The 13,011-nt window shown below is 38.5% G+C and overlaps 1 protein-coding gene across 1 annotated transcript; it reads right to left on the bottom strand.

Annotated features, from left to right (window-relative positions):
• Positions 1 to 576: 576 nt before the first annotated feature.
• LOC120250304 (very-long-chain aldehyde decarbonylase GL1-4-like) lies at positions 577 to 12,158 on the bottom strand. The gene is given in 9 exon segments (XM_039259101.1): positions 577 to 801; positions 7,252 to 7,359; positions 7,433 to 7,808; positions 7,927 to 8,146; positions 8,258 to 8,490; positions 8,641 to 8,708; positions 8,710 to 8,865; positions 9,027 to 9,207; positions 11,868 to 12,158. Coding segments are annotated over 8 exon segments (1,281 nt in total). The 5' UTR covers positions 9,087 to 9,207; positions 11,868 to 12,158; the 3' UTR covers positions 577 to 741.
• Between the last annotated feature and the right edge of the window lie 853 nt (positions 12,159 to 13,011).

The raw sequence follows: 13,011 nt of genomic DNA, 5'->3' as shown, positions 1-13,011 counted from the left end.
TCAATTTTACCATATTTTAAAAAACAATACAAACTTGAGATGTATTCTTATTAGTTGAATTATTGAAAATCTCATATATTTTTTTATCGGTAGTAACAAAAAATTTTAAATTATACTTTTAATATGTGTATTCAAATTTTTGGTTATATTAGCACATTATTCTTCATTTAAAAATAATTATTTTTGTTAGATTATTTTTTTTACTTTTTTTATTTTTTTGTTTTTGCCTTTTTAAGCTTGAGCCCCCTCTCGCCATCAAGTCCCGGGTTCCGTCCCCCGGCGGAGGGCTAATACATTTGGTGTGGAAGCTACAAGCTATAGAATTGAATGAACCCGTGAACACTCTCCCGGATGGAATTGACATCAACCTGATGTTATCTTATTGTTTTGTATGACTTTATTTATGCGTTCACTGTGTGTTTGTATTATTTATTTAGAGGTTGTGTTTGTTGTATGAACCTCACCGCCTCCGGCATGCATATCAAATGTTTGTTTAAATTTCTCGATGATCAATGGAAAGAGTATGAGATGTTTTTTGAGTTATATCTCATCTAAATTACTTCTTCTCCTAGTCAAGTATATTTTATATACATTTTTCAGATTAATTGTGTGAATACAAACTGTGAGTGAGCTACTACAAAGTTTAATTGAGCTGCTGGCCGGGCCGAGGGGGGCTGATTCTGTATTTTCCGGCCAAACAAAGAATATCTCCGGTGCCAAGGGGGGGGGCTGAAGCCCCTGCTAGCCCCCCCTTGGTTCCGTCCCTGGATACAACTCACCGTATCCATTGATTTTTCTGCCCTGCAGATCGAGTTTGAGATATATTAATTGGACTGCAGTGAAACTTACAAGCCTTTTTTTTTTAAAAAAAATATTGCTTTTTTTAATTAATTAGTAAAATAGCATTTCTACAATTATTTACCAAACTAGGCATTTTTATTTTTTTAATATTAAATTTTAAATTTTTTTAATAGCTTTGGGTTCCACGGATTTTTTAATATTAAAATTTTATTTTATTTTTTTAAAATGACAGGTCCCACTATTTTTTTAATATTAAAATTTATTTTTTTAAAACTGGGATGCGTCCTACTACTTTTTTTTTAAAATTTAAAATAATTTTAAACTAAAACCCTTATATATAATTTCATAAAATTTTTTATAACTAGTTTTATTCCCATTTCTACTTACAATCCAATGGCTCTTGTGAATAGGGTAGGTACCATTTGCCACTAATAATTCAGCCCATCAACCCCCAATAATACTCTCCACCTACCCTAATAATTACATCTTTAACTATGAGATAATTTTTGATGCGGACCTGGTTGATGAGCTAGCTTGCGCCTACCTGGACAAGTGGGATGCGATAACCTAGGCGGGGTCATTTTCATAATTTTGCTAAAGAGGTAATTTTGGTGATCAGAGGACCCCATTAGATGGAAAACAGGTCAACAAGCAAAAGTCACGAGTTTGCGCAAGTCACACCCTTTTTCGGCCAAATTCCATCATCTGGGCCTCGAAAACAGCAATTTTTACGTTTATGGAAAGATTTTCTCTATCGATATCTTGGCTGAAGATCTCTGATTGAGACGCCGTTTTTGGCATTCACTATGTTTGGTTTTTAATTTTTATTCTATAGTATCAATCGCGAATTTTCTATTTTTGGAAAAATTTCGATTTATTTCTCCTTTAGTGTTTCTTGTTGGTCTATTTATTTGTAAGCCTTCAGGCTATGAAGGCAGCTTGAATTTGAAATAAAATTGATATGTTTTCCTCTAAATTCCTGGGTATTCTTAGACTAAACAGGATTTAGGTTTCCATTTCGTTGTTGACTTGGGTATTCATAGACTAAACAAGTCCTCAACTATATCCCGTTGCGTCAGTTGGTACCAGAGCTTCGTTCGACTTTGGAGGAGACATGGCACCTAGTCGTGAGCAGAACCTTCAAGACGTTTATGAGCGTGACTAGATGAATCAAATGGAGCAGAGGTTGGTGCAATTGATAGATCAACGACTTGAGGGAATAATGGAGGTGATGACCCAAAGGATGGCGGCGATGATGAATAACCACGTACCAAACGTTACCCAAACTAATGTTGGTTCTGGTGAAGAGGTAACTCAATACAGAAGAGGCCCTACGGAGTACGATCAGAGGCGATGGGAGACCGGGATGCGCATTGAGATTCCTGAATTCCATGGAGGCCTATAACCAGAGGAGTTCTTCGATTGGTTGATGATTGTGGAGGAGATCTTGGAATTCAAAGGCGTGCCAGAAGACAAGCGCGTGCCTTTGGTGAATACTAGGCTTCGGAATAGAGCCACGACATGGTGGCAGCAACTGAAGTTGACTCGAAACCGGTTGGGAAAACCGAAGATATGTACCTGGAAGAAGATGAAGAACCATTTGCGCACGTAATTCCTTCCTTATAACTTCCAGAGACTGATGTATCAAAGGCTGCAGAACTTGAGGCAGGGTACCAAGTTGGTTGATGATTACACCACAGAGTTTTACCAACTTGTGGCCCAGAACGAGATCCAGGAGACGGAGGATCAGTTGGTGGCGCGTTATATTGGAGGGTTGAGGATGCAGATTCAGGATACTGTTAACATGTTTGATCCTGTTTCTGTTTCTACAGCACATCAGAGGGTGCTATAGGTGGAGAAGCAAGGAAGGCGTAATCCTAGTATTTCTGGAATGCATAGCAGTGGTGCTAGCAACAGTAATTCCCCTAATGGCGTGAGTCGTCTGTGAAAGCAAGCGAGTGTCGGGTGCACCTCGACCCAGAAAAAAAGCAGTGCACACGTTTTCGGTGTTTTTGGGTCGTGGAGAATCGGGCCATCGACTATCTGAATGCAAGAAGTCCGCCGGCAAAAAGGTCCTTCTCGTTGAAGCAGCAGATTTTGAAGAGGAAGATGAAGATGTGGCAATAGAAGAGCAACCCGATGATGAGGAAGTTATCGGAGGAGATGTGGGTACTGCATTGGTTGTGAGGCGATCTTGCCTAACACCGCGGGTCATTGAGGAAGATTGGTTGCGGACGAACATCTTTCAGCCTACCTGTACTATCTCTGGTAAGGTATGTCGCTTTGTGATTGATGCAGGAAGCTGTGAGAACATTGTCTCTGCAACAGTCATTCAAAAATTGAGAATCGTAATTGAGGAGCATCATAGGCCTTATAAGCTTGCATGGCTCAAGAAAGGAGGTGAGATGACCGTGTCTAAGCGCGCTTTGATCTCCTTTTCTATTAGATCAAAGTACAAGGACACAATTTGGTGTGATGTGGTTGCTATGGATGCGTGTCATCTGCTATTTGGGCGGCCGTGGCAATACGATAGGAGCGTTGTGCATAATGGAAGAACTAACACTTACAATTTTACCAAGGATGGAGTCAAGATTGTGTTACTACCTAGTAGGGACACCACCCACACCAGCACAACTATGGACAGTACCAATCTATAGACCTTGGCAAAGTTCGAGGAGGAGATTCTACAGTCAGATGTCGTGTTTGCCCTAATAGGGAAGGGAGTTGCAGTGGAGGAAGCTATTCCACATATTACAAAACCAATTGTGGATGAGTTCAAGGATGTGTTTCCTGATGAACTGCCCGATGAACTACCACCATTGCGAGATATCCAGAATCAGATTGATTTGGATCCCGGCGCGGCTTTTCCAAATCGGCCCCACTATCAGATGAGCACAACAGAACATGAAGAACTGCGGCGACAAGTAGAAGAATTATTGGCCAAAGGGCATATTCGAGAAAGTTTGAGCCCTTGCGCGGTTCCAGCCCTTTTGACACCACAGAAGGATGGTTCCTGGCGAATATGTGTAGACAGCCGCGCCATCAATAAGATTACGGTCAGGTATAGATTCCCCATTCCCCGCCTTGATGACTTGCTTGACCAACTAAGCGGGGCGGCCATGTTTACCAAGCTGGACTTGAAGAGCGGCTACCACCAAATCCGAGTAAGGCCTGGTGATAAGTGGAAGACGGTGTTCAAAACACATGAAGGGCTCTATGAATGGCTCGTGATGCCTTTTGGGCTATCCAACGCTCCCAGCACCTTCATGCGGGTGATGAACCAGGTTTTGAGGCCATTTATTGGCAAATGTGTTGTTGTATATTTTGATGATATTTTAATTTATAGTGCTAAACCCAAGGACCATCTTGAGCATTTGCGGGCAGTTCTTGAAGTTCTTCGCAGGGAGAGGTTCTTCGCCGCAACCAAGAAGTGCGTCTTTATGACATCGAGGGTATCATTCCTTGGCTATGTCATTTCTGGAGAAGGCCTGCAGGTGGATAAATCCAAGGTGGAAGCAGTGAGGCATTGGCCACGACCCACCACCATCACGGAGGTTCGTAGCTTTCATGGACTGGCATTATTTTACAGGCGATTCATTCCTCACTTCAGCAGTATCATGGCCCCATTGACGGACTGCATGAAAGGCGGGAGACTTCTATGGACTCAGGAGGCGGAAGGGGCGTTCGAGGTGATCAAGTTGCGCCTCTCTTCGGCCCCAATTTTGGTGTTACCATATTTTCACCAACCTTTCGAATTGCACTCGGATGCCTCCAAGGTAGGGATTAGAGCGGTCTTGAGTCAGAACAACAGACCCATCGCCTATTTCAGAGAGAAGTTATCAGGTGCTAGGATGCGGTATAGCACATATGATGTGGAGTTCTACGCCGTTGTGCAGGCTATCAGGCATTGGCGCCACTATCTTTTCCACAGGGAGTTTATTCTATACACTGATCATGAGGCGCTAAAGCATCTACATCGGCAAGATAAGGTGTCCGCACGGCATGCTTCATGGGTGGCCTATTTGGAGCGTTTTACTTTCGTGGTGAAGCACAAATCGGGGGTGACCAATAAAGTAGCCGACGCACTAAGCAGGAGGAAGGCTCTTTTGACCAAGATGCATGTTGAGGTACCCGGATTTGACTCTTTCAGTAACTTACTTGCTTCTCACACCTATTTTTCTGGTGTTCTGGTAAGAGTCAAACGTGGGGAGGAGACTGAATTCTTGCTCCATGACGGGTTCTTGTTCAAAGGGAATCAACTGTGGATCCCTGATTGTAGTTTGCGGGCCCTCATCATCAAAGAACTACATGGGGAAGGTCATGTCGGGCGGGACAGAACCTTGCACTTGGTTCAAACCTCCTACTTCTGGCCGACTATTCGCAAGGAGATAGAACGCTTTGTGAAGAAGTGTCAGATCTGCCAAATATCTAAGGGCGCGGCCACCAATGCGGGGTTGTACATGCCACTTACGATTCCTTCTCAACCTTGGGCAGATGTCAGCATGGATTTTGTGATGGGACTATTCCGCACACAGCGAGGTAATGATTCCATCTTCGTGGTTGTTGACCGTTTCTCTAAGATGGTTCATTTTATCCCTTGCAAGAAGACCACAGATGTGGTGAACGTGGCTCAACTCTTCTTCCGCGAAATTTATCGTTTGCATGGTCTTCCTACCTCCATTGTGTCTGACAGTGACACTCGTTTCCTGAGTCACTTCTGGCAAAGTTTGTGGAAGATGGTGAACACCAAGTTAAATTTTAGCAGTGCCTACCACCCCCAGATGGATGGCCAGACAGAAGTCGTCAACAAATCCCTGGGAAACTTGCTGAGATGTCTAGCTTGGGGGCATGTGAAGAGTTGGGACCAGAAACTGTGGCAAGATGAGTTTGCCCACAATCATGCAGTCAACCGCAGCACAGGCTTCAGCCCCTTCCAGGTGGTGTACTCTTCTTGTCCCAAGGGACCTCTGGACCTACTTCCAGTACCGAGCATGACCAGACTACATGCAAAAGTGGAAGATTTTGTGGGAGGATTGCAGGAACTTCACAAGAAAGTGCAGGCCAACTTTGAACAAGCTGCGGAAAAGTACAAGAAAAATGCGGATAAAATGCGTAGGCATGTGGAATTTGAAGTCGGTGATTATGTGTGAGCCATCCTGACTAAAGAAAGGTTCTCTGTGGGGGAGTACAACAAACTGTCCGCCAAGAAGATTGGACCGTTGGAAATTATTGAGAAGATCAACCCCAACGCTTACCGACTTAAGTTACCAAGTCATGTTCGAACCGCTGACATGTTTAATGTTAAACATTTGGTGTCTTACCATGGTGATTCCTCAGATGATGATAATTCGGGGCGAATTCTAATCAACCTAGGGGGATGATGCGGACCTGGTTGATGAGCTAGCTTGCGCCTACCTGGACAAGTGGGATGCGATGACCTAGGCGGGGTCATTTTCATAATTTTCCTAAAGAGGTAATTTTGGTGATCAGAGGACCCCATTAGATGGAAAACAGGTCAACAAGCAAAAGTCACGAGTTTGCTGCGCAAACTCGTGAGTCACACCCTTTTTCGGCCAAATTGCATCATCTGGGCCTCGAAAACAGCAATTTTGCCGTTTATGGAAAGATTTCCTCTATCGATATTTGGGCTGAAGATCTCTGATTGAGACGCCGTTTTTGGCATTCGCTATGTTTGGTTTTTAATTTTTATTCTATGGTGTCAATCGCGAATTTTCTATTTTTGAAAAATTTTCGATTTATTTCTCCTTTAGTGTTTCTTGTTGGTCTATTTATTTGTAAGCCTTCGGGCTATGAAGGCAGCTTGAATTTGAAGATAGCTTTTGTGAATTTTGTAAGTGCCACTTGTGACCAATAATTCATCCCATCAAGCCCCAATAATACTCTCCACCTACCCTAACAATTACATCTTTAACTATTCTAATATTTGAGATAATTTTAATTTTTATATATATAAAAAATTTTAACCACAACAATTTTTATCTTTTAAATTTTTGACCGAATATTACTCATAATTTTTATCTGTTAGAATTATTGTAAGTAGAAGTGGGAATAAAACTAGTTTTAAAAAATTTTATGAAATTATAAGGGTTTTAGTGTAAAATTATTTTAAATTTAAAAAAAAAAAACTAGTAGGACCCATCCCAGTTTAAAAAAAAAATTTTAATATTAAAAATTAGTGGGACCTGCTGTTTTTTAAAAAAAATAAAATTTTAATATTAAAAAACCAGTGAAACCCACAACTATTAAAAAATTTTAAAATTTAATATTAAAAAAATAAAAATGTCTAGTTTGGTGAATAATGGTAGAAATGCCTATTTTAGTAATTAATTTAAAAAAAAAAAAACTTTAAAAAACAAAAAGCCAACTTACACTTATGCTTGATTAGCGTTTCAATGCTCACAATTAAACAAACGAGAACAAACAGCCTACCTTGTTTAACATTCCTAGGCTCAAAACTCTAATTCCTCTGCAATCTGCCTCAAGAACAGCCTTCTCAATCAGATCATTGATTGCATTTTTCTCCCAAGATAATTCATACTGCATTTAATAGTAATTAATCAAATCAATGAAGATGTCTGAAACTTATGTTGCTCTTAATTTGATTTCTTACTTGGAAAGAATATCTGGGTATTGCCCACGTCTGCATTATTAGTTTCTTCAGTTTGTTTCTCTCAACAGTAAAACAAGAACCATAGATCCATGTAAATGCCATTGATATGAGCGACAATGGCCAAAGCAACAGCATGTACCACTTGGAATCATATGGTTTTGAAGACAAGGAAGGGAAACCGAAACGAAGATGGTAAATAGATTGCAAGGTTGTAGGATGAGTTAGATGAACGACATCACATTTTTCTTCTTTTCCTTTGCGGGAAGTCTCATACAAACAATCAGAAGACTTGTCCATGGTGTTGTAAATGTAGTCATAAAAAGGCATGAACAGACAGTAATTTGTTCTAAACTGAGTATGATGAAGAGAGTGATACCTGATCAAATTAAAGTAAAAGTTATTAGTAAGAACAGACAGTAAATTGAAGTTATTAGTAAGAACGTTTAGATTTGTATGTAAAGATTAAGGATTAAAAAGATAAATGATGAACTTACGAGGGAGTGTACATGAGATACTTGAGAGGCGGGAAAACGTTGAAGAACCAGTTAGGGACAAGCTCAAAGTTACAATGTCCCATGTTGTTCATGAAGTCAATGTAAGTTACATAGAAAAAAAGAGCAAGAATGGAGTTTGTTTTGGTGAAGATGGAGATTTGCAGTGGAATAGAGAAGAGAAAGTAGCACACTATAAGCTCTGCAAATGGATGAATCACGGCTGCATGCAAAGCACCAAAAATTATTAGTAATTTTTAATGAAAAAGACAACAAAAAATAAAGATTAAATAAGGAAATTAAATATATATAGTATATAGGTAAAGATATATACAACTGATGGGCTCAGTGACAATAGAAGCATGGTGGTGAGAGTGATAGAGAGAGTAGAGGAAGTGATGGTGAAGAGCTCTGTGGAACCAGTAGTAGAGGAACTCCACAGGGCCCGCATGGAGAAGCATGATGATGATCCAACCGTCCATTCTCCATATCGGAAGGTAGGTAGCATCCGTGATCAACATGTGGGCCACGTAGAAGAAAAGACCATTGAACAGGATCTGGTCATCCCTGTTCATAACAACCAAACACTAATGTCTTTATCCCAAATATATATATATATATACATAATATAATTTCATTGTGGTGACTGGTGAGAGAGAGAGAGTGAGTAAGAGAGAAGAGAGAGAGAGAGAGAGAGAGAGAGAGAGAGAGAGAGACCAGTTTCTCTCACGGTCAACTTGGTCGAAGTCAAGGCTTCTATCAAGGATATATCCTGTGTTTGCTCCCGGCATTCTGGAAGCGGGATATGGAGATCCAGACCAGGTTGTGAAGCACTCTGGAGAGAAGAAGGGGGAGGATGGCTAGATACGTTAAGTCTACATTCCATCCCTCTCTCATGGCCTTGTGAGCTCCATCCACCACCCATGGAGCTAACAGCAAGTACTGCAAGTTATCATTCATTCATACGATATATATATATATATATATATATATATGAATGGAAATTGAAAGGTGAAAGATTATATATGAATATATATATATATATATGAATGGAAATTGAAAGGTGAAAGATTATATATGAATATATATATATATATATATACCTTGAAGTTGCCAAGGCTTTGCCAGGGCCACTGAGTTAGGTAGCCTGGTTTTGTTGCCATATATGTTTTTCTTAATTCTTACAGCATGGAGGGATGGGATATGTCACGCCCCGAACCCGGCTCGCCGGACCCGGTGCACAGACAAACGGCCGTAGATCCACAAAGCGTGAACCAAGTAGACCTGCAAGGCCTCAGAACCTGATTTAGGACAAACAAAACTATAACAAACCAACTGGGTTACAGGATTACAGACTCTACAAAATATACAATGCAAAAATACAAGAAGTCCAGAAATACAAAATACAGGAACATAGTGATAGACAATGACAATGACTACAATTTTACACAGGACAAGCAACATCTACAGGCAATCTTTCAAGATCCACCATGGTCTACCACTCTTGATCTAAAAAGGATTTAAAAGAATCCTTAAGCTCACTAGCCCAGTAAGTAATCCAGAAATTGTGTTAAAACAACAGGGTTTATAAATCTCGAATTCAGATATAAAGAATAATTCAAAGTTTAAACATAGTTTAAACTAATACAAAATAGATAATTCAACAGAGGTATAGTTCTCAAGTAATACCGCTATTTAAGAATACTATAATCAAAAGAATACTAGATTCAAAGTTTTAAATAAAAAATATAGAAAATTTTCTAAATATGAGCATAAGTTTCCAAACCATAGTTAGACTAAATCAGAAATTACAAAAGTAACTTTTCAAGTATACCGGATTTTCAGAAAAGCACAAGTCTCCGAAATCACAATTTAACAAAATACAGAGTATAATGTTCTAATAAAAGAATATTTCCAAGTACGTCGTTCACCAAAATTTTGAAAACCAGGAATGCGAATATGAAATTTGTACAAAAGTCAATAGCACCAAATAGCATTATCAAAACCAAAGGATAAAGCATAGATAACAAAATCGAGAGTATGTCTCCAAATTCACTGTAAGTGCCAAAGGTCATTTGTTTATCCTCGGTGACAGACCCGAGCCCAAAATAACAGAAATCATTTATTTACCCTCGGTGACCCTAGACTGAATACCAGGTGGCCGTTGATTATTTCACCAAACGGACACGGTGCTAAACTGCAGTCTCTTTTTCCCAAAATTACTTGTCGACAAGGTCAAGGTTTAACCCCCCACTGACAGGGTTGCATATCGCTCATTTGGAGACCAAAACATTCAGATACAAAATATTTACAGAGTACAAGTTCAGAAATTTTTAAAATTCCTCAAGTTCATATATATATTCAAAAATACTAATAAATAACAAAATCTCACTTTAAGGGAAATAAATCGATAACCATAAATGAAATATAAAAATTTAAGTACATAAAGTATTTAAAATTATTCAAAACACCAGCTCCTTCAAAACTAAATTAAATGATTAAATAAATAAATAAATAATGGAATTAACTAAGTCAATTCAAATGATGGCAGAATCATTAACCCATGCCTACAAACAAACGAATTTTATAAATGTTGAAGTAATCATTTGACTGTAATCGCACACATAGTATAAATAATAAATTAACAACCAAGTTAAAATGAATAGCAATCCTTTAATTAGCATTACACCAATGTAGATTTACCAAGTCAACAACTAAACAAAAATAATTAATTAAATAAAATGCCTCAAAATACATATTCCAATTAAATAATATCAATATTAACAAAAATAATAGATATTCAAAATAAAATAACAAAATACTAGATAATTATTTTACCGAATAAAATAATTTCTCAAATATTGAAAATACGGAGTTATCGGTGGATTACTTACCTAGTATTGGCCTAATTGCAAAATGAGATCTAAGACCACTCCCTAAAACGATCCTAAAATCCAATGATTTACCAACGTTAAAACAAAATCATTCTAATCACAAGTTTAAACACCAACCAAGTATTACTTTTACATTCTCTAGAGAGAGAAACCAAAATAAATAAATAAATAAACTAAATAAAATAAGTGTCTTGCATGTATTCCAGCAGGAACACACCCAAGAAATAAATACAACTCAAAGGCATAACCAATTAACATGATTAAAATTAAAGTGATCCAATGCTTAACCTCCAATCATTCGACATTTGCCTTGAACTAATATTTTAACTTGACGAGAACATCTCCACCATCCAATTCTAAACACATTCCACTACAAAACTTCCCTCATTCTCTTACAATGCCTTGACTAATAAATATATATAAAAAAAAAAAAAGCAAACCATTAACACAAAAACATTTCTGCAGGTTCACAACCAAGCTCTAGTCTTTAGACATATTAACACAATAATGCTATCAACTTTACAAAACCACTCCACCAACAACAAAAGTTGTAGAACCCAAACTAAGAGAGAAAAAAAAACATATCTATTTATACAACCAATACATATATATAATACAAGTATATATATATATATATACATGGAAACATACACAATATGCATGGCTTTTAGCATGCTGGTTCTACCCTCAAATAAGGTCCAAGAATCTCCACCATGCTTGGGTGAGCAAGAAACAATCAACTTAACACTCATTAAACTAATGCCAAGGCCAAATCTTTCTCAAAACAAGGATGGTTAAGCATAAGCCCTTGAGCTAACACTAAGCTCCAAGGATTTCAACAACAATTATGAGCTATGAACTAAGAGAACAACAAGCATGAACAACTCCGAATTTAGCCATCAACATGCCAAGGTTTCTAAATAAAAAAAGAGCTAACATGCTATTCAACAAAACATGGCAAGCTAATCAAAGGATAGAGAAAATGTCATGGTTTTAATTACCAAAAACAACACTACTAAAAGAATTTACCAAGAATGTCTAGGGGCTTACTATGATGGCCGGAAAAGAGAGTGTTGAAAAGATAGCCCAGCTGAAAACCAAGCTTCAAAAACCTTCCAACTAGCAACCTCCCTTACAAGACAAAGGAATGAAGAAGAAGCACAAGAGAAGAGGAAAACAATAAAGTTAAAAAGGCTGAAATATCAAAGGCATAGATGTGATGGGAACCCATGAATTCCTCCGGGAATTCCTCATCACCACTTGATTTGAGAGCAACCTGACAAAAGGGAAGAGAATAAAGGGGAAAAACAATGCTTAGACTATTCTAATCAAGCTTTGGGCGGGGTCCACAGGATAGGTGGGGAAGGAGATGATATATATATACACACACTATATAGCAAGCAGAAAAGAGAGGGAAGACGGAAGAAGGTAAGGGGTTCTGGCTTTGAACAGTGTAACAAAGTATAAGATGAGAGTCACAGTCACTCACCTGCCCCGCTAATGCCTGTGTTAGTTACACCAACCACATAAGATGTGACTCATTATTAGGTATGGATTTATAAATTTTATTATTTATTTATTATATAACATAAAAATAAATTGATAATTATCTTAAAAATTTCATACATTTTATTCTAAAAATTAATAAATTAAGATAATTCAATGGACAAGATAAGACACATCTCAGTTACATTATAACTATCACAGAGCAGAGTCTATAGGATTATTTCTCTTCCTTGTGAATGATACTAAGGAAAGCAAAAAATTTATTCATTCCTTCATTTATTTTGGTGCATTATTAATCAAAGGCAAGGTTGTCAAACCCGGACCGACCCAACCGGTTCAACCAAAAAAACAGAGAACCGGCCATGTGGCTGGTCCAGGCAATGCCCCATTGAACCGGGTGTATGAAGACTCGGTGTCAACTCGGTGACCCGGCCGGTTTAACTGTGAACCAGGTGACTCGGTCGGGTCAACCGGGTCATAAAGTTAAGGAAATTTAGGGCTTTCAACTCAAGCTTCCCCTGGTTTCTTTGTAAACTTTCAAGTTTCAACCCTCAAAAGACTCCAATCCTCCTCCATGGCTCCATCTAGCAGCACTCTCTTAAGCCGACTCCATTAAACTCCAATGATGCTCCGGTGACTCCACCAACCTCGTGTTAGATTTTATATTTTGGTACTAGTGGGCTCTATA

This window comes from Dioscorea cayenensis, chromosome 19, assembly GCF_009730915.1.
Source record: "Dioscorea cayenensis subsp. rotundata cultivar TDr96_F1 chromosome 19, TDr96_F1_v2_PseudoChromosome.rev07_lg8_w22 25.fasta, whole genome shotgun sequence".
NCBI classification, from domain to species: Eukaryota; Viridiplantae; Streptophyta; class Magnoliopsida; order Dioscoreales; family Dioscoreaceae; genus Dioscorea; species Dioscorea cayenensis.
The sequence above is the reverse complement of the archived record's forward strand: the minus strand, read 5'-3'. Positions and strand labels throughout refer to the sequence as shown.